Source organism: Anas acuta, chromosome 15 (genome assembly GCF_963932015.1).
Source record: "Anas acuta chromosome 15, bAnaAcu1.1, whole genome shotgun sequence".
NCBI classification, from domain to species: Eukaryota; Metazoa; Chordata; class Aves; order Anseriformes; family Anatidae; genus Anas; species Anas acuta.
The window spans coordinates 7,526,469-7,546,717 of record NC_088993.1 but is presented as its reverse complement, the minus strand read 5'-3'; the positions used below and the strand labels follow the sequence as shown (position 1 = coordinate 7,546,717).

At 52.2% G+C, this 20,249-nt stretch overlaps 1 protein-coding gene across 2 annotated transcripts; it reads left to right on the top strand.

Moving 5' to 3' along the window:
* The first annotated feature begins 470 nt into the window (after nucleotides 1–470).
* On the top strand, nucleotides 471–20,169 carry PGAP6 (post-GPI attachment to proteins 6). Of its 2 annotated transcripts, none has more exons than XM_068698940.1 (13): nucleotides 471–686; nucleotides 5,039–5,216; nucleotides 6,879–7,086; nucleotides 7,177–7,310; nucleotides 7,711–7,976; nucleotides 9,196–9,521; nucleotides 10,315–10,408; nucleotides 10,968–11,091; nucleotides 11,877–12,013; nucleotides 14,131–14,309; nucleotides 14,818–14,943; nucleotides 15,422–15,538; nucleotides 16,398–20,169. In XM_068698940.1, the coding sequence occupies exons 1-13, from the start codon at nucleotides 575–577 to the stop codon at nucleotides 16,692–16,694; spliced, it is 2,298 nt and encodes a 765-aa protein (XP_068555041.1). In that variant the 5' UTR covers nucleotides 471–574; the 3' UTR covers nucleotides 16,695–20,169. The 2 variants fall into 2 exon arrangements, with proteins under 2 accessions (XP_068555041.1, XP_068555040.1); XM_068698939.1 differs by having other exon boundaries at nucleotides 14,818–14,964.
* The last annotated feature ends 80 nt before the right edge of the window (nucleotides 20,170–20,249 follow it).

Here is a 20,249-nt window from a genome sequence, read left to right as displayed (position 1 = left end):
AGGGACTGTCCCAGAGACCTCCTGGTGGCCACGGGGCATGCCCCTGGCAAGCCTGGATGTGCTGGGACTCCTCTGGGATTTTGGGAGCGGCACACGGCCACAGGGCTCTGAGCCCATCCCAGGTCACTCCCTCAGGGCTCTCGGAGACCTCTCGGGCTATTGGGGTGCCAGGGGGACCTCAGGACCTTGTGAAGTCTCAGGGCTCCCTGGGGTTATCCCAAGGTCTCGGGGTGCTGACAGGGCTCTGCGACGTCCCCAGGATGAGTGCTGTCCCCAGGTCCCGGCTTCCACCCCGGGGATGCCTCAGGACCCTGCCAGGCCTTGGGGGGGCCCCCACGAGCCCCACGCGCATCCCGGGCTCCCCAGAAGCTCTCTATTGAGCCGGGGGTCCCAAAGGCTCCCCCCGAGCCCCTCCCGCAGCCCCGCAGCGCCGGGCCGGCCCCCGGCGGCCCCGGTTGTGGCGGGGGCGGAGCGGGGCGGGGAGGCGGCGGCGGAAGCGGGCGGCGGCGGCGGCGATGGCGCTGCGGAGCCCCGGGCGGCGGCGGGCGGCGATGCCGGGATAAGGCGGGCGGCCATGGCGCAGGGAGCCGGCCCGGGGCTGCGGCTGCTCCCGGTGCTCCTGCAGCTCCCGGGGCTCCTGCAGCTCCTGGGGCTCCCCGCCGCTCACGGCAACAGCACCGGCTCCGGTGAGTCCGGGTGGCTGGGGGATTGATTGCTCGGCCGTGCGCTGTCCGCTCCCGTGTCCCCGGGTGGGAAGGAGGAGGAGGAGGAGAGGGGGGAGGCCTCCCCTCCCCGGGGACCCTGCGGTTGTCGTGTGTCCTTCTGCTCTGCTCTGTCCCCCCGGGACCACCGGGGGTGTCCCCAGCCCCGCGGATGTCACCGTGTCCGTGGGGAGAAAGCAAAGTTTGTCCGGAGGCACCGAGGCGAGAAATGCTGCGGTGTCCCCGGTGCTCACCGAGGTGGCCCTGGTGTCTGCGTTGGTCCTTTGGCCAGGAGGAGGCTTGGGGTGTGCGGTGTGGGGACAGGGATGGGGACAGGGACAGGGACAGGGACGTGACTGATGGAGATGGCACCTGGCCCATGGAAGCCCCAGGGCTGCCTTCCCTGGACAGGGGAAGGGTGCCGGGAGGTCGAGGGTCCTGAGGAAAATCAACCAAATGTTGTTTTGCAGGGGGCAGAAGCTTCTGTCCGCAGCACAGACCCGAGGAAAGTCCCTCGGCTCGGTACCAGAAGTTGCTTTGAGCTGTTTAGCGCTGCAATCTGTGGAGTAATTTGTTGCTCGGGAGCTCTATAAATTGTCCCCTGTGCTCTAGCAGAGCAGTGCTTCGTTCCGGCTGTACCAGGTGCTGTGGAGCAGCAAGAGATCGATCTCTTTCCTGGGGAGATCAGGGCCTGAACCCAGGCAAACTTGCCACTGTGTGTGCCGTGGTAGCTGTGGTGTTGCTTCTCAGGTGAGTTTAATTCCACTGTGTCGAGGCAGATGGGCAGGAGCAGGCGCCCAGGTGGGCTGGAAGAGGGTTTGGCAGTGAGCAGAGCAGTGGGCAGCTCTTTGTGGTGGCATGCCCGGGGCTCCCATCATGTGTATGGCAGAGGCTCTGCTGGCTGGGGGCCGTACCCCATCCTCTGGAGATGCCACCAGGCATTGCAGTGTTGGGAAAATGTTGGGAGGTTGTTCAGATGCTTCGGCGTGCTGTGGAGGCAAGTTGGCGCTGACTGCGGTTATCAGCTGCTGGTGGTGATTATCATGTTGTACTTCCTCATAGTCTGTGAAGCATGTGGGCTGCTCCGGGAAGCCTATGAGGCCAAGGTGAGATGTCCTTTTACCCCCGGTCCACCCTCCTCTGGCATCCTGCTAGCTGGGTTTCCAGCCCAGAGGAAAGCTACCCTGTATTTGAGGCGTGTTGTTAGGTTTTTCTTGGCGTCATCCTGTCTGCTGGGAGAAATGCCACGTTAGGATTAGATCTGAGAGCTGGTAAAGATGAGGTCTGCCCCAGAGGAGTGAGGTGACCTTCTTTTGGAACATGTAAATATGGGATTTTGACATGGACTAAAGAAATAGGGTTTCTGTTACATTATAAATGGCAAAACAATAAAAAAAAAAAAAACCCTGCCACATAGCCATTTCTTGTCTTGACTGGCCACTGTTGGTGTAGCTTTACACAGGCATTTTCATAGACCCTTTATGAACCTTTAGAGCCGCTCCTTGGCTTAAGCTCTGCACAAGGTTGAGCCAGCTGCCTTTGGAAGTAGTGGCTCTTCTGAAACTCCAGAGACACTTGCATCTGCTTTGAAACTGGGACCTCACATTGTTTGTGGGAAGCTCTGAAACCAACGGTCAACATACTATGGCTAAAAGTAGAATGAGATAATCTTTGGATGAGCCAAATCCAAGCTGTTGCAAGTGGTTCTTTATTTTGAAATTCAAAGAACGCATCTCCTCTCTGCATCTGTGGTTCTGCTATGTTTTGTTTGTTTTCTTAAAACCGCTTTTGTTTTTTTGCTTAATACATTTGAAACTCGCTTTTAGAAGGAGGCCATGTCTTGTGGAGACCTGTCTTTCTGTCTACTAATATTTGGTTTTATCCACGTGTAACATTTCCTTGTCAACCCAAGGCTGAGGGTGAAGTGGGAATCAATTCATCTAATTTCCTGGGTGCAGCTCTTGTGTGCCCAGCATAGCAAGCCTAAGAGCAGGAGCATGGATAGATTGTCTCCAAGAGAAACCACGTGTGGTTGGACTTTGTGCATGCTGCTGTCATGCTGGCTCAGCCCTGGCTCTTGTGCTAACCTGGGAGCTGTCACAGGCTGTGCTGAGGCAGAGCAGGTCTGCAGACCTTCCCTGGGTGCTGTGCTTGACCTCGCTCATTGTAATTGACTGCTCCTTAATAAAAAGCACTGCTGATTGCTTGACTTCTTAGTTTTATAGCCTGCCAGCCCTCTCCTCCCCCAAAACCTCGCACATAATTCTTCAGCTGCTGTGGCCCTTTGAGGGCGAGGACCTGCTGGTGGGTGCTGGCTGCAGCTTGTTGGCCATGCAGAGCCTGGCCACCAGCAGGGGTGGAACAGCTTCTGTCAAGGTCAGGCACCAGCAGGACGGTGTATCCCTGCTCAGGTTGTCCTACTCCACCTGTTCCTTTGAGCAGGGCCACGGCGACCCCAGCCTTATCACTCCTTCTGTCTGTGTCTCCCCTTGTCCCAAGCACCACTGAAATGAACGTGCTGTGTGCATGCAGAGAGCAACTAGGTGCAGAGAAGCCACACTGATTAAAGACCTCTCTCTTCTGTAGTTCCTTAAATACAGCTGGGTTTACAGCAGATCTCAGCCAATTCCTGTCTTGTCATCTGCAAGTGGGCTTTGTGCTGTCCCATCCTGGCTCACCTTTCCCTCTGTGCCTGGAGCCCTGTGCGGGCTCTGCCTGCAGGACCCCGTGGCGTGAGGCCGGGGCAGGAAGGTGCCTGTGGTGTTCTGCCAGCGTGCCCTTTCCCTTGTGGAGTAAATTCTCCCATCGGCTTGTGCTTTGACAGCAGTGAAAGCTGCGTGGCTGGTATTTCTTGCTTTCCTGTTTCCTCCTTTCTGTTGGGTTTGCAATCTGCCTCGAGGCTTTAGCTTGGTAATTTGCCAGGAAATTAAACCCATCATTACTGTTCCTGTCTCTTTGCAGCGCCATGTGTTCAGGCTAGCTTGCGTCCTGCTTTGGGGCATGAATCGTATTTCCTGCTAGGATTAGTTTCCTCTTGGCACAAAGTATGTCCCAAGGCTCTGCTCCTGCCTGAGGAGTGTTCTTCCTCTTTTTCTGGCACCTTACTTAAGCTCGGTTGGGTCCTGTGTGTTTCCACATGACCCCGAGCAGCATTAGATGAAGACAGACTGAACAATTCTTGCTGCTTTATTTTCTGATCAAAGCGGTGGATGTGAATCTGAAAGCTACAAGTTTCTCCCCACTCCAGAGAATTCTAGCATAGAAAAGGAGCAGCTGGGAGGTCTTGGTAGAGATGTGTGGGCACGTTCTTCTACTCCCCTTGCTGAGAGTGAGGAACCTTGTTTTCTGGTGGGCAGAACAGCTTTGTCTCTGCCCTCTCACCACAGTTTTGCCCTCTTCCCAACCCTCATGTGATGTTTTTCTGCTGTCCCTGAGTGGTAGTCTGGTTGTTTTCTTGCTAACAGTGACACCAATGCAGTTTTGCAGGTGAAATTATCTGCAGCCTAGGGGCGATCTGTAAGCATAGCTGGGCAGAGCGATGATTGAAGATCTAGGTAGTCCTCTGACGCGTTCACTAAAAAACTGTTGTCCTGTTGCATGACCAAGCCTACCCTAGGGCTGGTAACACTATTCAGGCAGCCTTTCTTCCAGGTAGGAAAATCTTTAGGGTTTGTAAGGTACATCTCTGAAGCCAAGTGCAGTTTGCAGCATGTAAGTTTTTGTCACATTGCATGTTGCAGGAGGACAGCATGTGGCACAGTGCATGTGTCCTGAGCCTGTGAGGACTGATAACATCATCCCACGTGCTCAACAGAAACCTATGAAGACAGCTCTTGCCTAGAAACTGCAGCCAAATTCCCTGTGTGGAGCACAGAGCACCCTGTGCTACCTGCACCCACCTCGTCCTACCCTGTCCACCTGCTGTGTGTGGTTTGCCTAAGGTGCTGGGACTGGGCTGCTGCCTGCTCTGCCATGCTTTCCTTGCCACCAGCTTTTCCTCCTGACCTTCTCCTCCTCCTCAGTGTCTCAGGTGTTCTGTCATCTTCACAGCATGTTTTGTGGAGCATGGTTAAGGTTCCTCCAGTGCTGTCTGGCTGTAGGGGACAGTTTTGTGGTAGGGATCTGTGCAGTTCTGGCTGCTCAATCTCATCTCATTCCTCCTCAGGAGGAGTGCAGTGGATCACTGAGTATCTAGAGGAATTGGGCTGAGAGATTAAGGACACAAAGGGCTTCTCTCCAGTTACCTTAAAACTCCTGTGTGCGTCTGTGGGTGGCTGTAGCTCTGCAACCTGCTCCCAGCAGCCACCCCAGCAGCTGCTTTGCTCTCTCCCTTTCAGACTCCCTGTATGTCTCCGAGTACTTCTCTCAGAGTGCGCAGAAGTTGTCCTTCTACAGCTGGTATGGGAATGCCAAGGTCTTCCACTTCCACGTGCCAGAAGATACTGTGCTGCTTCGCTGGCTTCTGCAAGCGTCCAGGGGGAAAGAACCGGAGTGTACCAGCATGGAGGTCACAGTGTATGTATGTCCCTGTGCCACTGCTTGCACATGTGGGATTTCTTGTCTTTCCCTTGTCCTTGTTGCTCATGCAGTTGTTTCTCTGTAGGAGGCTGTGAATTTGTTGCAGCAGACAATTCCTTAGTGTTGCACTAACACCAAATCTGTGTTTTTTAAATCTGTAGAAGCATTTCATGTTACCAGTGGATCAAAGGGCTATCAAATATTATGTCTAAGAAACATGTCTAAAAATGCTGGAGAGAGCTTCACAGTGAGGCTGTTGTTGCTGTTCATAACCAAAGGTGTTCCTGGACCTTTCTGTGTCTGTTGATCCTGTGCGTGGTGCTGTGCATAGATGTGGCAGAACTGCAAAGGACCTGAGAGGATGCAAAACATTTGAAGGTGGACAAATTCCCCAGTACAAAGGAGCTGGAGAGACTAGAAATACTATATTGAAGGATGCAGCCTGTGTATGGAGCACAGATAAGAGAGGAATGCCTAATCCTGCTGACACGACAAAACAAGATTTGAAGACATGAAGATGGAGCTTTCAGTGACATCAAAATAAATTTTGCTTAAAACAGTTCCTGAGTTGTCGGAGGATTTGAGATCAAACAGGTTGAGACTTTGAGCTGTATTTCATGAGGGTACTAAGCTTCCTGGGCAGGTAGTTCCCTGAGAGGCGCTTTGGACTCTCAGAGACCTTACATGGCTAGGACCTACTCCACAGGGGTTGCTGCAGCTTGTTGAAGTTTCATCCACTCCAAAAGCGATTGAAGTTTGCTGCACCAACTGGCTTGCACATTACCTAGTCTGCTCTGGGCACAGATAAATGCTCTGTTGCTCCTGAGCAGCCTGAAACAGGTGATCTGTGTGTTTTCTGCATCCCAGAAAGCTTTCTAGTAGTTTCGGGGTGTGAGGGACAAGACAACAGCGAAACAATAACCTGAGAAATGACTGTGAAGGTCAGTTTAGCTAAGCTCAAACAGATTAATGACAAATAACCTGTCATGCTTGCTTGCTGGACCTGTTGTTGTTCATTGTTCTGTTGTAGTGCTCTAGTAGTCCCAAAAAGGAGCAAATTGAATGCCAAACTGGCTGTCTAAATATCCCATGCATTACTTAGCTCCCTGCTTTTCTCATATTTCAAACTCTGAGCTACTCATCTTAAAGCAGAGGTGCTTGTGTTCTAAAGTCAGTCACATAGGCCTTGCTTGGTGTCTTTTTAGACTGTCTGCCCTCCTTAATGGAGGAAATAGGAAAGATGCAGATCTCTTCTATAAAAAGAAAGCTCTTAATTGACGATTTAGCCTAGCTGGCTATAGGGGGAATTTGCTGATGGTTATAAAAGGAAAAAAGTAGTAGTTTTGTGACTGGGGCTTAACCTAAGCGTGTGTTATGGAAATTTTCTTTCAGGCTTGATGGAATGATGTAAATCCTTGTCTTAATAAGCAGTCAAGTTAAACTAATCTCTAAATAAATCCAAGATAAGGTAATACCAGCCAGTCCGCACCAGATGAAAATGATAGCTCTGTGCTCCACTTGAATATGTGGCTTCTTTCCAGCCTGCAGCCTCTCTGATCTCAGGCCAACCTGGGTGGCCGCTGACGAATTTGTATCCCAGTTTACCTTGCAGGTGTATATACCTCCCTCGATTTACTTGCATTCTGGTTTCTCTTGCAGGCACTTTCGCTATGGAGCCCCTCCTGTAATAAATCCACTGGGCACTCAGTTTCCTGCAAATGCGACTGTCCATCCTTCCTACAACATAAGCATCACTCTGAGCAGTGCAGTGCAAAACACCACTTTTGTGAACGTTACAAGCCCTGCTGCAGGAGACTGGTTCATTGCTGCACATCTCCCTGAGGCTGCTGGCAGAATTGAAGTGAAGGTAAGAGCTCTGGTGAGCATCTCAGACAGCCAGCATACTCTGTCTGGTGTCTCTTGCCACAGCTGACCAGTCTGTTCTCCCCTCCTGCAGGGCTTCTCCACTCCCTGCACCTATATGTTTCAGGCAGATATGTTTGTGCTTAGACTCGCTGATATGCCTGTTCTGGAGCCTGGTGTTGCCATGCCACAAACTATCATCTCACCTGCTAAGCCTCTGCATGTCAAGTGAGTGAGAGCAGCGGCTGGAAGCACTTGGGGCCGTAGGTATGGGGTCAGATTTCCCACTGATGCTGTTTAGGGTAAGCCACTGTTGTTTCCATGCTGGGCTGGACGATGCCCTGGAGTTTGGGGGTCTCTGAGTCTGTTTAACAAGCTCCCTGCATCAGGGTGGTAGGTTTGTGGGCAGCACACAAGAGGGCCCTTCTCTGACTCTTTGTAGGCAGACGCAGAGGTCTAAGGCAGAAATCTGGTAGTTCTTAGAGACCCTTCCCCTGGGAAAGATTTTCACAACACAAATCAGGGCAATCTAGTTCTTACCACAATGCCCGTGGGAATCTGTGGTGGGTTGTGGCTGGTCTGTGTTCAGAGTACAAGCTGTGCAAGTTGCTGGTTGCTTCTCCTGCAGGGTCTTTGTTCCCAAGTACACTGCCAGGATGTGGTTTGAGCTGCGAAGCTGCGTGACAAGTGAGCAGAAGGCATGCTCTGTGCGGGTAGTGCTGGGCTCAATCACGCTGCCACAGTCCTTCCAGAAGATCATCACCTGCACAGGGAATGTGAACTGCAGCCTGGGCCTGGATTCACTCCCCTGGGAAAAGTGGTTGCAGATCATGGTGGAGAGTCTTGGCACTGCCAATGCCAGTGTGTCCATGGAGATGCTGATTTCTTTCACAGGTGGGTTTCCATTTTCTCTACCCCTAGGGGAGGGATCAGCAAGAACTTTGTGTCTGCTATGTCTCTCTCAGGCCTTTGGTTGGCTGGCTGTGATGTCCTATGTTTTAGGTTTTCCCAGCATGCTGGTTGCCTGGGCATAACCTTGAGGGCTGAGATCTAGTTGTTGCTTTAGTATCAAAAGTGTAGGCTCTAGTATTCATCCAAGAGGAATACTCCCTGGACCTTCCTATTCTGGAAATGCCTGTGGCAGATCTCTGAAGCAATGGTATTTTCCAAAGGCTGTGACCAACTTAAACTCTGGTGAGAAGAATAGTTTTGGGTAGATGCACTAGACTGTATTGATACATTGACTGTTGGCCATAAGCAGGCTACAGACAGGAAGTCATCTCACACAGGTTTCCTTGGGGCAAGATCTTGGGTTGTAAGGAGATGTCTCAATTTTGCATGCCTCAGGAGGTCACGGGGTCCTTGTGGCTGTGATAGGCACTTGTAACATGACAGTCATCCCTGTCTGGTTGTTGGGAGTCTTGCAAGCTCACCAACTAGGCATAGTTTTGAAAATATTCTGCTAGGGCTTCTGCTATCATTTCTTCAAAGCAGAGCCTCATCTGTTATGCTCGAGGGCCTGGCACTGGCATCTGGAGTGTGAGGGGGACACACAGCAGCACCAGAGGCATTAGAGTCTCTGGGAGCTACAGACAGGCTCCAGCAAGTCTCAAATGTCACATTTGGCTCCAGTTACTATGATTTCATGGTTTGTGCCTTTAGCTGTTATTGGGTTAATTTATCTCTTTTGCCTAGCCTTGTATACCCAGGTCTGGGAAACTACTACAGCCGTTCATGCAGCCAGTGGTTATGGGACAGTTAAGTTCTGTGCTCAGTTGTTGGTTAGTGAATACTCCCTGGCTGCTGGGCACGTTGTTGTGATGCTCTGCGTAATCCCTTCTTCTGTTCCTCTGCTTGCCAGCTGCTTCTCTGCAGCTCCAGGGTGTTGCCACCCACTGTACCATTTGCCTGGCGTTTGTCAGAGCCCCACGTTGTGAATGCTGATGTTAGAGTTTCCCCTGTAAAGATGATAACAAATACTGAAGTGTCTGAAGCAGCTGAAATACCCCCACAGTTTGTGCTGTCGCTCGACGGTCTGAAGTTCCTGGGGCCCTGCCTGGTTGAGGTGCTGATCCTGGTTCTTCTGACTCCTCTCCTTTTTTTTCCTTTACAGACTGTAGGCCGGGAAGTACCAGTTCATTTCTTAACTTCAGCCTAAACCAGAGCCAAGCTGGTTCTGGACCAGGTAGCACAGGAACAGCAGGGAGCCCCACTCAGTCTACAGGAACAGCTTTACGCAACGCATCTGAGCAGAGGAGCTTCTGTCTGCAGAATCAGCCCGTTGTTCGGGAGGACCTGGATGTGGTGTCTGTGCGGTACAGGCTCCTGAATGGTCCCGCTGTGCCCGTGTACTCCATCTCCCCAACCCTGCTTCTCCTCAACTTGAAAACTGGCATGGACAGCGGGGGTTCCCTTGTGGTGAATCTCCTGCTTAACAAGGTGCAGTAGCTTTATTGGTGTGATGGTCTTCTCTTTGCAGTGCTTGTCTCTGCCCCTGTTCCTGGGCGGGTTTGTCAACAAATTCCAGGGGTTGTAGGTACCAGCAGTACTATTTTCCTTTCTTCTGTTGTTGTTGTCTCTTCACAAAGCCCTCTGAACCTGTTCTAGCCACTTCCATGATGTTCTTCCTGTTTGTCAGTTCCAAGTGAAATGCCACAGCTTGCTGGCATGTGGTGGCAGCACTGAAAAGGAGAGGAAACAGAAAATAACTGCATTTCCATCTCTTCTATGGGAACCTAGAGCCTTGCCACCAAGAGAGGAGGCTCTTCAGGGAAACACAGGGATGTTTCTGTCTGAGTCACTGATTCCCATCACTTTGGTGGCACCAAGGAATCATTTTACCTGAAAGTGTGACTGTGATGTTTGTCACAAGGGCTAGTTAGTGCCTTCCCAAGGGCTGATGTCCTGCTGCCTTTGTTTGCTGTCACCATGTGCTCATGCTGAAGCGATGCCCTAGTGTAAATGTCCTGTCTGGGCGGCATTTCCACCCATGCAGTCTCCCTGAGAGACTCTCTTCCTGTGCCTTTCAGCAAAGGCACAATGCAGTGACGATGCAGAGCGGGGTGAATGCAGCTCTGCCCAGAAAGAGTTGGTGAATTGGTGGATGACCTTGATCTGCAGCAGTTAATATCACCTGCTGCTCCCGTAGGACACGGGCAGTGTGGGAGGTAAATTGTGCAGTGGGAAGGCATTGAGGTGCTCTCATGTGGAATTTTTTATTTTTTTTGCACAGACGTCTCTGAGCCAGGCCAATGCCACTGTGGTAGCGTGTCTGAGTGCTGCTTCGCCGGTGCTGTCCCTCAATACCACGCAGAAGTGCAGTACAGGTATGAGAGCCACTGACACCTGCTGCCAGCTCAGCTACGCTGCCTCAGGACTTTGCTTTTAGACCTCATGACCTCAAATTGACTTGGGTCCTTTCTAGATTGTCTTTGGGAAGCTGATTTTGGCGCAAGCCCTCCTGAGGCCTTCATCACTCAGTTCCAGCACATGCCCTGGGGTGTTTGGGTGCAGGTGCTAGTCTGGAACCAGGAGTTAACCTCCATCAAAGGAAGGCCTGGTTAGCACCCAGCTCTCTTCCAGCCTTGTTGGCAGGTTTGGGGATGGTCAAGGCTTTGCTGGTGTGCAGAGAAGCCAAACTCTGCACGGGAGGACTAAATAAGCAAACAGGCTGTCCCAGATGCCTTGTGTGTCTAGACAGGTGCTGAGAGTTGAGCTGACAGAAACAGCAAGGGCCTCTGAGAGCATGGATGCTCTCCATCCCCTGAGGACGGGACTTAGGAGCTATAGTAGCATATGATTCCTGTGCAGCTGATCTCAGCTAGGAATTGCTGCAGGCCCTTCTCCCCAAGTCCTGGTGTATCACAGCAACTTCTTGTCTTTAAGCTTTTTTCCAGGGCTACCCTCTGAGTGTGAGCACGTCCTCTGCAGAAGCGATGGTGATTGTCCTGTACCCCCAGACAGACGACTGGTTCCTTTCCTTGCAGCTCATCTGCACAAAAGGCCAGGGGTGAGTCTGCTGTGTTGCGTGGCTTCGAGGCTGGTTTGGAGCACTCTACCTTGCTGCCTTTGACTAACATAAGCAAAAGCAAACACCTGTTGTCACTGTCTTGCCTTCTGTCGTGGGCTCATCTCACGTGGTAGCAGTGAAGCCATGGCTACAGAGGGGGAGGAGGTGGGTGGCAGTGCTGTCTTGCTCTCTTGTGGGACCTCAAGCAGCTTGTCTGGTGCTGAGCTGGCGTGTCTCACACTGACTGCACGTGGGTGGTGGAGCCTGCCTGGGTGAGCTTCCCCAGATGTATTTTGAGGTGATAAATTGGAAAGAGCTGTGCTATAAATGGAAATGCTGCTGTTACTTCTTCAAGGAGGCTTTGAAATGTGTTCAGTTCTACTCGTAGTCCAGCGGTTCGCCTTCCAGGCGATTCATCTCTGTAAGGGGCTCAGCATGCTCTAGGAAGTGGTGCTGGCAACTGCTGTGCCTGACTTCTAGTCATGGGTATCTGAGCCTCTTACGGGAGTCTGGGGAAGAGCTGAGGCCTGTCTGCACGTCGCTTTGGCAGAGTGGAGAGGGAGTCGACTCTGCTCTTATCTCTTGGGAGCAATGAAGCAGATCCACTGTGGGCTGTGGTGTGAGGGATCCCTGTGCCAAAATAGCAGAGAATTTGTGTGTGTGAGAGTGGCTGGGGGTAGGGCCTTGTGAGGCCAGGCTCTTTCAGACCCCTGGAGCAGAGTGCTCCCTTGGCACACGGCTGCCCAGAAGGACCAGGGTACCAAGACAGTCTGCTTTCATTGCAGTGAATGTAACGCCGCAGAAGCCAAAGTGACCATCATAGCATACCTCACCCCCTGCTTCAATGACTGTGGGCCATATGGACAGTGCAGTCTACTGAGAAGACACGGCTACCTCTATGCGGGCTGCAGCTGTAAAGCTGGTGAGTGCCTTTTCCTAGGAGGCTTTGCCATCCTCCCCAAGGAGAGGCCATGTTTTTCCATGCTGCTGTTTAGACAAGAGGGAAGAGGGTCTGCCACAGCTGTTATGAACGTCCTGGAGTCACAGTGCTTGCCTAAAGTGCAGTCTGTGCCCACAGTACCCTCTTTGGGCAGCATCCTGATTCCCCTGAGGAGTTCTGGGAAGCACCCCAGGGGAAATGGTGAATCAGGCTGAGGACAGCTTTCTGCTGAAAGGTCACTTCCAGCTTTGAGTCCCCCAGGGCTTGGGGAGGTGCTTCTGAGCATCCCCAGTGAGATCTGAATACCTGCAGGGCTGCCTGAAAGCACCTGCATCAGAGCATGTGCCTTGCAGGGCAGCTTATTATATAGTGCCCTGATACAGGATGTGATGAGGCTGGGCTGGCAGTCGCTGTCCATGCTTTGTCTCATGCTATCTCAAGAGCAAGCACGCAAGACAACCCTTAGACTTGGAAGTGCCACTGGAGGAGGAACATTGGTGTCAGATGCTAATATAATAATGAGATAAGAAGACTGGGCAGGAGTCACTAGTGTAGGGAAGATGATAGCTGTGCTGTGCTTGGATGGATACTTGCATCTGTTTTTAGCAGAAGGACAAGGCAAAATATGGTTCACTGCTGCTTTGGACCTGATCCAGCATGTCCTTGCTGTCTGCTGCAGTTCTGCTACTAGGCTAGGACTGCAATGGAGAGCAACATCCTAATTTTCTCAAGGGGTGCCAGGTCCTGGGAAGCACACAGCACCCCAGGGGAAATGAGGAATCAGGCTGAGGACAGCTTTCTGCTGAATCACTTGGAGCAAAATGCCCCAGCTGCATATTCATGACCCAGAAATAAACTGAAGAGAGCAGCCTCCTGTGGGCTCAGCAGTGAGAGCAGGGAGAAAGGGACAGAGCTGCTGGGCTTGTTTCTAGCGGCACCGTAATGGGATGGGTGCAACTCTTAACTCCGCTCTGACCGTGGAGCCTGCATGTACCTGGGCTGCCCTGTGACTGACCTCATCTCCCCAGAAGGAGGGCATGGGCATTCTAACTTTGAATAAAAATAATAAATAAATAAATGAATAAAGCTTAGTTTATAGAAGACTGTCAGCTCAGTCCTTGGACAGCAGGCTAAGAATTGACCCCAGTATCAAGCCCAGAGCTTTGCATTGTTCTCTGGGAAATTCTCTAGGCCATAAACACAGCTTGCAGCCAGGAACCTTCCAGCTAAAGGTAAGAAAACAAACTTTCTCCCATCAGAGTTGTTCACCTTTGCACAATATCCATGTCTCTGTCTTGGGGAATTTTCGAAACTCAGTTGGACAAGGCCCAGAGCAACCTGATCTGGCTTTGCAGTCTGCCCTGGGAGCAGGAGGCAGAACAGAATGGCTTCCTTAATGTTGTGGAACACTTTCCTCCCTGGTTCCTGGGATCTGTAGGGTTCTTCCCCTGCAGTATCTTGTACCCAGCTTGCAGCAGAGAGCATCCTAAGCATTTGAGCCTCAAATGCTTGGTTTATCACCAGAAAGTAGCATGTTTGTTGAGTTACTATAGAGAAGAAAAGTACCAGTCTGGACAGACTTGTGCTGTGTGTAGAACAGCCCCTGCCACATGGGAATAACCTGGGGAATGTCCTTGGAACAGCTGCTGGGCTCTGCTGGGATTTCCCCAAGACTTAATAGCATGGGCCAGCTACTTTCTAAAGCAGAGTGTGCAATGAGTAGCGAGCATCCTGAGAACAGGAGCGTGCGTGGCTGATGGAGCAGATCAGCAAGAAGGACTATGGCAGCAGGGCTCATTAGCCAGCAACTGCAAACAGCAGAGCTATTAAAGCCAGCTGCTCAGTATAAACACTGCATGAGTCCTGGGTGAAATGGAGGTCAATGGGTAAGCTGCCAGAGATGCTGGGCTTGTGATGGGCTCCCAGTGGGGGTGGGTGGGTTTGTCCTTCCTCCTCCTAACATGCTGCCTCCTAGAGCAAAGGAGAGGAGGCCCAGGGATAGTCCTGGGGAGCTACTGCTGCTTCTGAGGGGTCCCAGGCTCCTGCTGGATGCTGTAGGCAGGCCACATGAGATCCACACAGGCCTCTCTGCTCCGCAGGTTGGAGCGGGTGGAGCTGCACGGATGACACCAAGGCCCAGTCAGTTGGTGCGCAGAACCTGGCCACCCTCCTGCTCACGCTGAGTAACCTCATGTTCCTGCCAGCAATAGCAGTTGCTGTCTATCGCTACTACCTGGTGGAGGCCTCTGTCTACACCTACACCATGTTCTTCTCCACGGTAGGGATCGTCTTTTGTCAGGTCCCCTGCCAGCTCCCTGTTAGCATTGGGAAGGGGATCCTGCCTGCTGCATTGGGTTAAAATCACTGGTGGAGCTGTCTGTGCTCAAGCTCCGCAAGGAGCTTCTAGGATCATCAAACAAGCACCTCCATGGACATGTCCTGCCCCTTCAGAGTTTGACAGGAGTGTTATTTTCATTGAGTTCTTCCAGCCACAGTGCAGGTGCTCATATTTGGGGGTGGGACCCCTGGGAGCTGAGATGGGGTTGGAGCATTCTGCTGAAGGTTACTGTCCCAAGAGACCTCAGCTGCTGCTGGGAGGGTGCAGACTGATAGCAGCTCTCCAGCTTTTTTCTGTAACACTGTGCTGGTTTGGTGAAGCTTCTTGGAGATTCTGTCAGGAGGGATCTTGACTACCATGGGCTGAGATTACTCCTGCTTCTCCTTTCCAGAAAGCTGAGTGGTGCTGCTGAGTTCATGTTAGCCTTTGGTTTTGTTCCTGGTTCTAGTTCTACCACGCATGTGACCAGCCAGGTGTTGCTGTGATGTGCATCATGGACTACGACACCCTGCAGTACTGTGACTTCTTGGGCTCTGTGGTGTCCATCTGGGTGACAATCCTGTGCATGTCTCGGGTAAAGAAGATTCTGAAATACGTGAGTGTCAGACCTTTATTGCTCCTGCACTGCAGGGCCAGGCGTGAGCCAGCCGAGACACAGATGGCCGTGCTGCACCCTCTTGTGGCAGCACTTAAATAAGACAGTGCATACAGCAGATCCTCCTCTGCAGCCTGCAAGATAGCCTTGCTCTCTGGATAGCCCACCTTGGTAACAAAGGCTGTTTGTCATCCACCCTAATTTTTAAACCAGGGGGTGGTTTTATCCTAGGATCTTGGATGATGAACCTGCATGCTTGTAGGGACTGTGCCTGAAAGGACTGAGGGGAAGTATTTGTGGGTCCTCTGGTTTATCCTCGTAAAGGTACTGCTCCTAAGTCATGCATGTGTGCAGGGCTGGACAGGCGGGAGATGAAGTTCTCCTTGCCTTAGGCCTTTGGCATAGCCATCTGTGCTCTAGCAGCAGATGAGCTGCTGATGTGGTGTCTCATTCCCAGGTCCTTTTCGTCTTGGGGACCCTGTTAATTGCCATGTCCCTGCAGCTGGACCGCAGAGGGGTGTGGAACATGATGGGTCCCTGCCTCTTTGCCCTTGTCATCATGATTGCAGCATGGGTAAGTAAGGGCAGCCAGACAGAACCTGCTGCCCTCTGCTCCTTTCCAGAGAATGATGGTGACAGAGCAGGCCCCACTTACCAGAACACTGACACATGGGAGCTGATCTCCTTGAAGCACCCTGGTGGACAGAGCACAGGGCAAGGCACCTTTGGTCCCTCCAATAACTGAGAAATCCCCTGCTTATGGGTCTCAGCACAGTCTGGCTGCTGCAGCTCCAGTTCACAGAATGGGTGGGGGTGGAAGGGACCTCTGAAGATCATCTAGTCCGGCCCCCCCGCAGAGCAGGGTCACCTAGAGCACCTTGTGCAGGATGGCACCCAGGTGGGTTATGAATATCTCTGGAGAAGGAGACTAGACATTCTCTCTGGGCAATGTGTCCCTGTGCTCTGTCACCCTCCCAGTAAAGAAGTGCCCCCTCATATTGAGCCAGAACCTCCTGTGCTTCAGTTTGTGCCCATTGCCTCTTGTCCTGTGCACAACCTGGGCTGGGCACAACTAAAAAGAGACTGGCTCCATCCTCTCAACACCTTCCCTCAGATATTTGTGTACATTAATGAGGTCTCCCCTCATTTCAGTGCACACCAGCAGCTGGAGAGTCCTACCAGAGTGGCTGGCTGTTGCCTGTGCCCTGGAACGGTGGCATCAGCATTGCCCTCTGCATGCGGGGCTTTGATGCCATAGCTGGGTATGGGGGGTCTGGCACACAAGGGATGGGCCCAAGATAAGGGGAGGCAGAAGTTTTACAGAGGCAGCTGTGAGGACTGTTTAACAGATGTTCCTGGGTCAGGCAGTGCTGTGTGTTTCTTCTGCATAAGCTTCTAGTTGCTTTAACCCTTTTGTGCTCTCACACCTCTAGGTTTACCACGGAGTAAAGCGCAGACACTGCTACCCCTCCTCATGGAAGCGCTGGGTTTTCTACCTCCTACCAGGGATCACCTTGGCTTTCATCGCCATCTCAGTATATGCATTCATGGAAACCAATGAGAACTATTACTACACCCACAGCATCTGGCACGTGCTGGTGGCTGGCAGTGTTGCTTTCCTGCTTCCGCCTCGGGACAAGCATAAGAAGCCCTGGGCTTGGTCACAGAAGCTCACTTGTCGCTATCAGATCTGCCAGAATGACCGTGAGGAGCTCTATGCTGTCACCTGAACTGCTTGTCGCCAGGTCACAGAGGTGAAGGGCTGGTAAGGTTGCTCTTTGCCAGGCCAGCCTGGGCTGCCCCTCTGTAGCACGTTGGCAATCTTGTTATGTGCTCATTCACTGGCTGGGACAGCGCAGTAGCTGGACTGGGTTTAAACATGAAGACAGCAAGCTTGTCTTTTGAAGGCAAGTTTGAGATCCCCTACACTTTTCTGCTGGGATGGGGCAGGCTCTTTGTGGTTCTAAATTGAGGAATAGTCTCCCCACCACCTCCTCCGTGGCCTTGGGGGAAGTTGTCAACTATTATTCCCCTCCTACCCAATCCATGAGGACTGGGCTCAGCCCACACTGCACTGGAGCCACAGGCTGCTGTGCTTTTTCCTGAACTCACTCTCTCAGCAGAGGGCTGTGGGACAGGGATTTCCCATGCCATCTTGCAATCAAAATTTGCTTTGTCAAGAGAAGAACAGATTTCTTCTGCACCTGACCTGGAGGCAAATGCATTTGAGTGCCCTTGGTGCTGAAGGGGGGGAGGGAGGTAGCTGAATTCAGCACACACATGGGCCTTCATTGCTGTCTCCCATGTAGGTCTGGAGCCCTCTCTTTGTGAAACAGGTGGTGCTGCTCTTACGTAGGCTGGTTTCTGGAAACGAATGAGACCTGAATTTGGGCCCTGGATTCAGGATCAGACTTGTCAGGAATGTGGAAAAAAACATGTGCAAGAGGCATCAATAGCGTCTACCTGATAACTGTGAAACTCACAGTTGTGCAGGGTTTAGTCTAAATTTTTCTTTGTCCCTCTTAGTTCATCCAGAAGGAACTAGGCTGCTGTAATGTTCCCCTTCCTCTCTTTGTGTTCAGGTATTCGCTGTCTGACTTCCTTTTGTGGGTTCAGCAGCTCTGCCCAGCCAACATAAGTGGCAGAATCTCTCAGGACTCCATCAAGGTTGGTGATGTGCTGTGGCATTTCACTTGCAAGTTAAGTTAGTAACACTGCCCCCACCTCCGGCACCTTTGGGCAGCAACAGTTCACTCTGTGGCTGTTTGGTTGGGATCAACCTGGGCAGAGCTGGAATCCAGGGCCCTAGCGCAGCTCCAGCCAAAAGGCATGCCCCAGTCTTGCAATAGTCTGAGCACAGTATGGCCTTACGGCAAGTTTGTTAACGTGTGCTTCAAACCTACTCAGCGCTCAGCACCTTTCCTGTGCTTTGCGTATAGCATCACATCGGAGCTGTGCAAACCCTGTGCTCAACCAGTTGTGGCTCTGAGGCTGGATGTGCTGTGGAGCCACAGCTGGTCTGAGGCTGTTGGGACTGCCCCAGTCCAGCCAAGAGCATCTCCCTGGGCTCCCAAGATGGTTTTAGTCTCCTTGGGAGCATCTGTCTTGCTTTAGCCTTACTGGAGGGCACTTGGACATCGGAAAGCAAGGACAGAAACACAGAATTGGCAACCAGGAAATAGTCTTTGCCCATCCTTATTATGTAGTTAAGGGCTCAAATACATGGTTCCCTGCCTGTTTATTCCAATTGTGGCAGATGGCTAAGGAAGAACAGCTTTGGCCAGTACAGAGCTCTCCTTCCTATGCTAGAGACGCTAATGTTCTACATCCAGCCATGTGCTTTTGGTACAGCCTTTGGTTCAATTCTATGTGCAAGCTGGCTAATTTCCACAAAATTGTGATCCTAGTAATTGGTGCACATCCTCCTCCTCTGGGATCAAAATGATGGCAAACACTATGTATGTGGCATTAAGGTGACAGCTGACATAAGCATTTTGGTGCTCCTTTGTAGTGTGCATGCTGCTCAGAGCTGGCCTGCAGTCAGACCTCTTCCTTTTGGAAGGAAAGAGCTATTAATGAAGGACGATGCTTCCTAGTTTATAGGAATCAGGGTTATTTCTTTGCCTTGAAAAATGTCCAGCATTCTCCTCAGCTCTGTACTTTAACCTCTTTTCATAGCTAACCTAGCCTCTGCCTAATTAATCTGCCTGTTAATCCAACCTCTGCCTTTGCACTGGAGGAGGGATAACCTCGGGCAGCATGACATACTAGAGGCCACCCAGCTGGAAAGCAGCTTGGCAGAAAAGGTACTAAGAGTCCTGGTAGACACCAAGTAGAACAAGAGTCAGCAATGTGCCCTTGCTGCAAAAAACACTAATGGTACCCTTGGCTGCATCAGGGAAAGTACTGCCAGCATGTCAAGGGCCTGCACCTGGCCACACCTGGAGTGCTGTGTCCAGTCCTGGGCTCACCAGTACAAGAGAGACCTGGACATACTGGGAAAATCAAATGTAGGGCCACAGGGATGATGAAGGGACTGGAGCACCTCTCCTGTGAGGAGAGGCTGCGAGAGCTGGGACTGCTCAGCCTGGAGAAGAGGCTCAGGGGGATCTCACCGATGCCTGCACGTCCCTGAAGGCAGGGTGCACAGAGCATGGAGCCAGGCCCTGCTCAGCGGTGCCCAGGGCCAGGCCCAGAGATCTCCCAAAGCCACCTGGACATGGACCAGGGTCCCCTACTCGGGATGGCCCTGTGAGGGCACGGGGGGGAAGGTGGCGGCGCAGATGGGCTCAGGAGGGCCTTCAGCCTCCGCCACGCTGTGAAAGTGAAGTTTTTCTTCAGTGCCAGCCTGCAGGGTCTCAAGGCCACATCTTGCCCATCTCCTTCACCGTCTGCCACTCATATACAAAAAAGGTGAGCAGGCAGCAGTGGCCCACGCCCAGCCGCAGGCTCATTCTCCAGTGTGTTCCTGCCCATCACCTGGGGCTGTTGGATGGCCCAGACCCGTTCCTGCTGTCCCTCAGGGCACAAGGATGAGCTCTCCGTGGTGAGGTCTCAGCCGCTCGCCCTGTCCCCGCATTTTGTTTCACAGCTTTCGGACAGGGGCCGGGACGCCAGCAGCATGGCTCTCACCCTTGGTTTTATCCCCTGGGGGTGGAGGACTTAGCACTCCCTCCTTAGTCCCAATTTTACTGCTTTTAGGCACTTTTTGCCCTCTCAGCGTGTCGTGGGCTGAGCACATGGGTGGGCAGCAGCCGCACCTTCACAGTTGTGGCCTCCGTGCCTTGCTGCCGTGCTAGCCGGGGTGCTGCCTCAACTCGTTAAAGCAATAATTCCTCATCAGGCCTTTTCCTTTATGGCTTTCAATGCTGTGAAGCTTCAGGTGAAGAAACGCCTGGACCTCCGTCGTCATTGTTGTCCGGTCGCTGAAGTTCTGCCCTCGCTCCCCTGTGTCGCTTTGGGTCGTGACGCAGAACCGTGCTGTGGGCCTGGGGGAAGGGCTTCCTGTTGGTCGTTAATTATTAATTTGTGTTATGGTTATTATTAATTTGTGTTAATTATTTCGGGTTAAAATCCGAGGAAACCCCTGCGTCTGAACGGAACGGTTACGTGTTCGCTGTTAACACCCGGGATTATTTTCTACGGCCGATTTTAAAGCTTCCGATTTTATAACTGAATAAAGGGAGAGGTGTTTAATAAACGGCTCAGCAGCGGCTTTGTGCAGTGTGTGGGGGAGGAGACAGCGAAGCGGGCCGCTGCGTGTCCCTTCCCGGCCGCCATCTGCA

What these genes read in the sequence shown, in the direction of transcription:
- PGAP6 (XM_068698939.1), top strand. Translation starts at nt 575, where the DNA reads ATGGCGCAGGGAGCCGGCCCGGGGCTGCGGCTGCTCCCGGTGCTCCTG. An exon ending in GCTAAGCCTCTGCATGTCAA is followed by an intron (nt 7,311 to 7,710) that starts GTGAGTGAGAGC and finishes CTTCTCCTGCAG; the next exon opens with GGTCTTTGTTCCCAAGTACA. An exon ending in TCATCATGATTGCAGCATGG is followed by an intron (nt 15,539 to 16,397) that starts GTAAGTAAGGGC and finishes TCACACCTCTAG; the next exon opens with GTTTACCACGGAGTAAAGCG.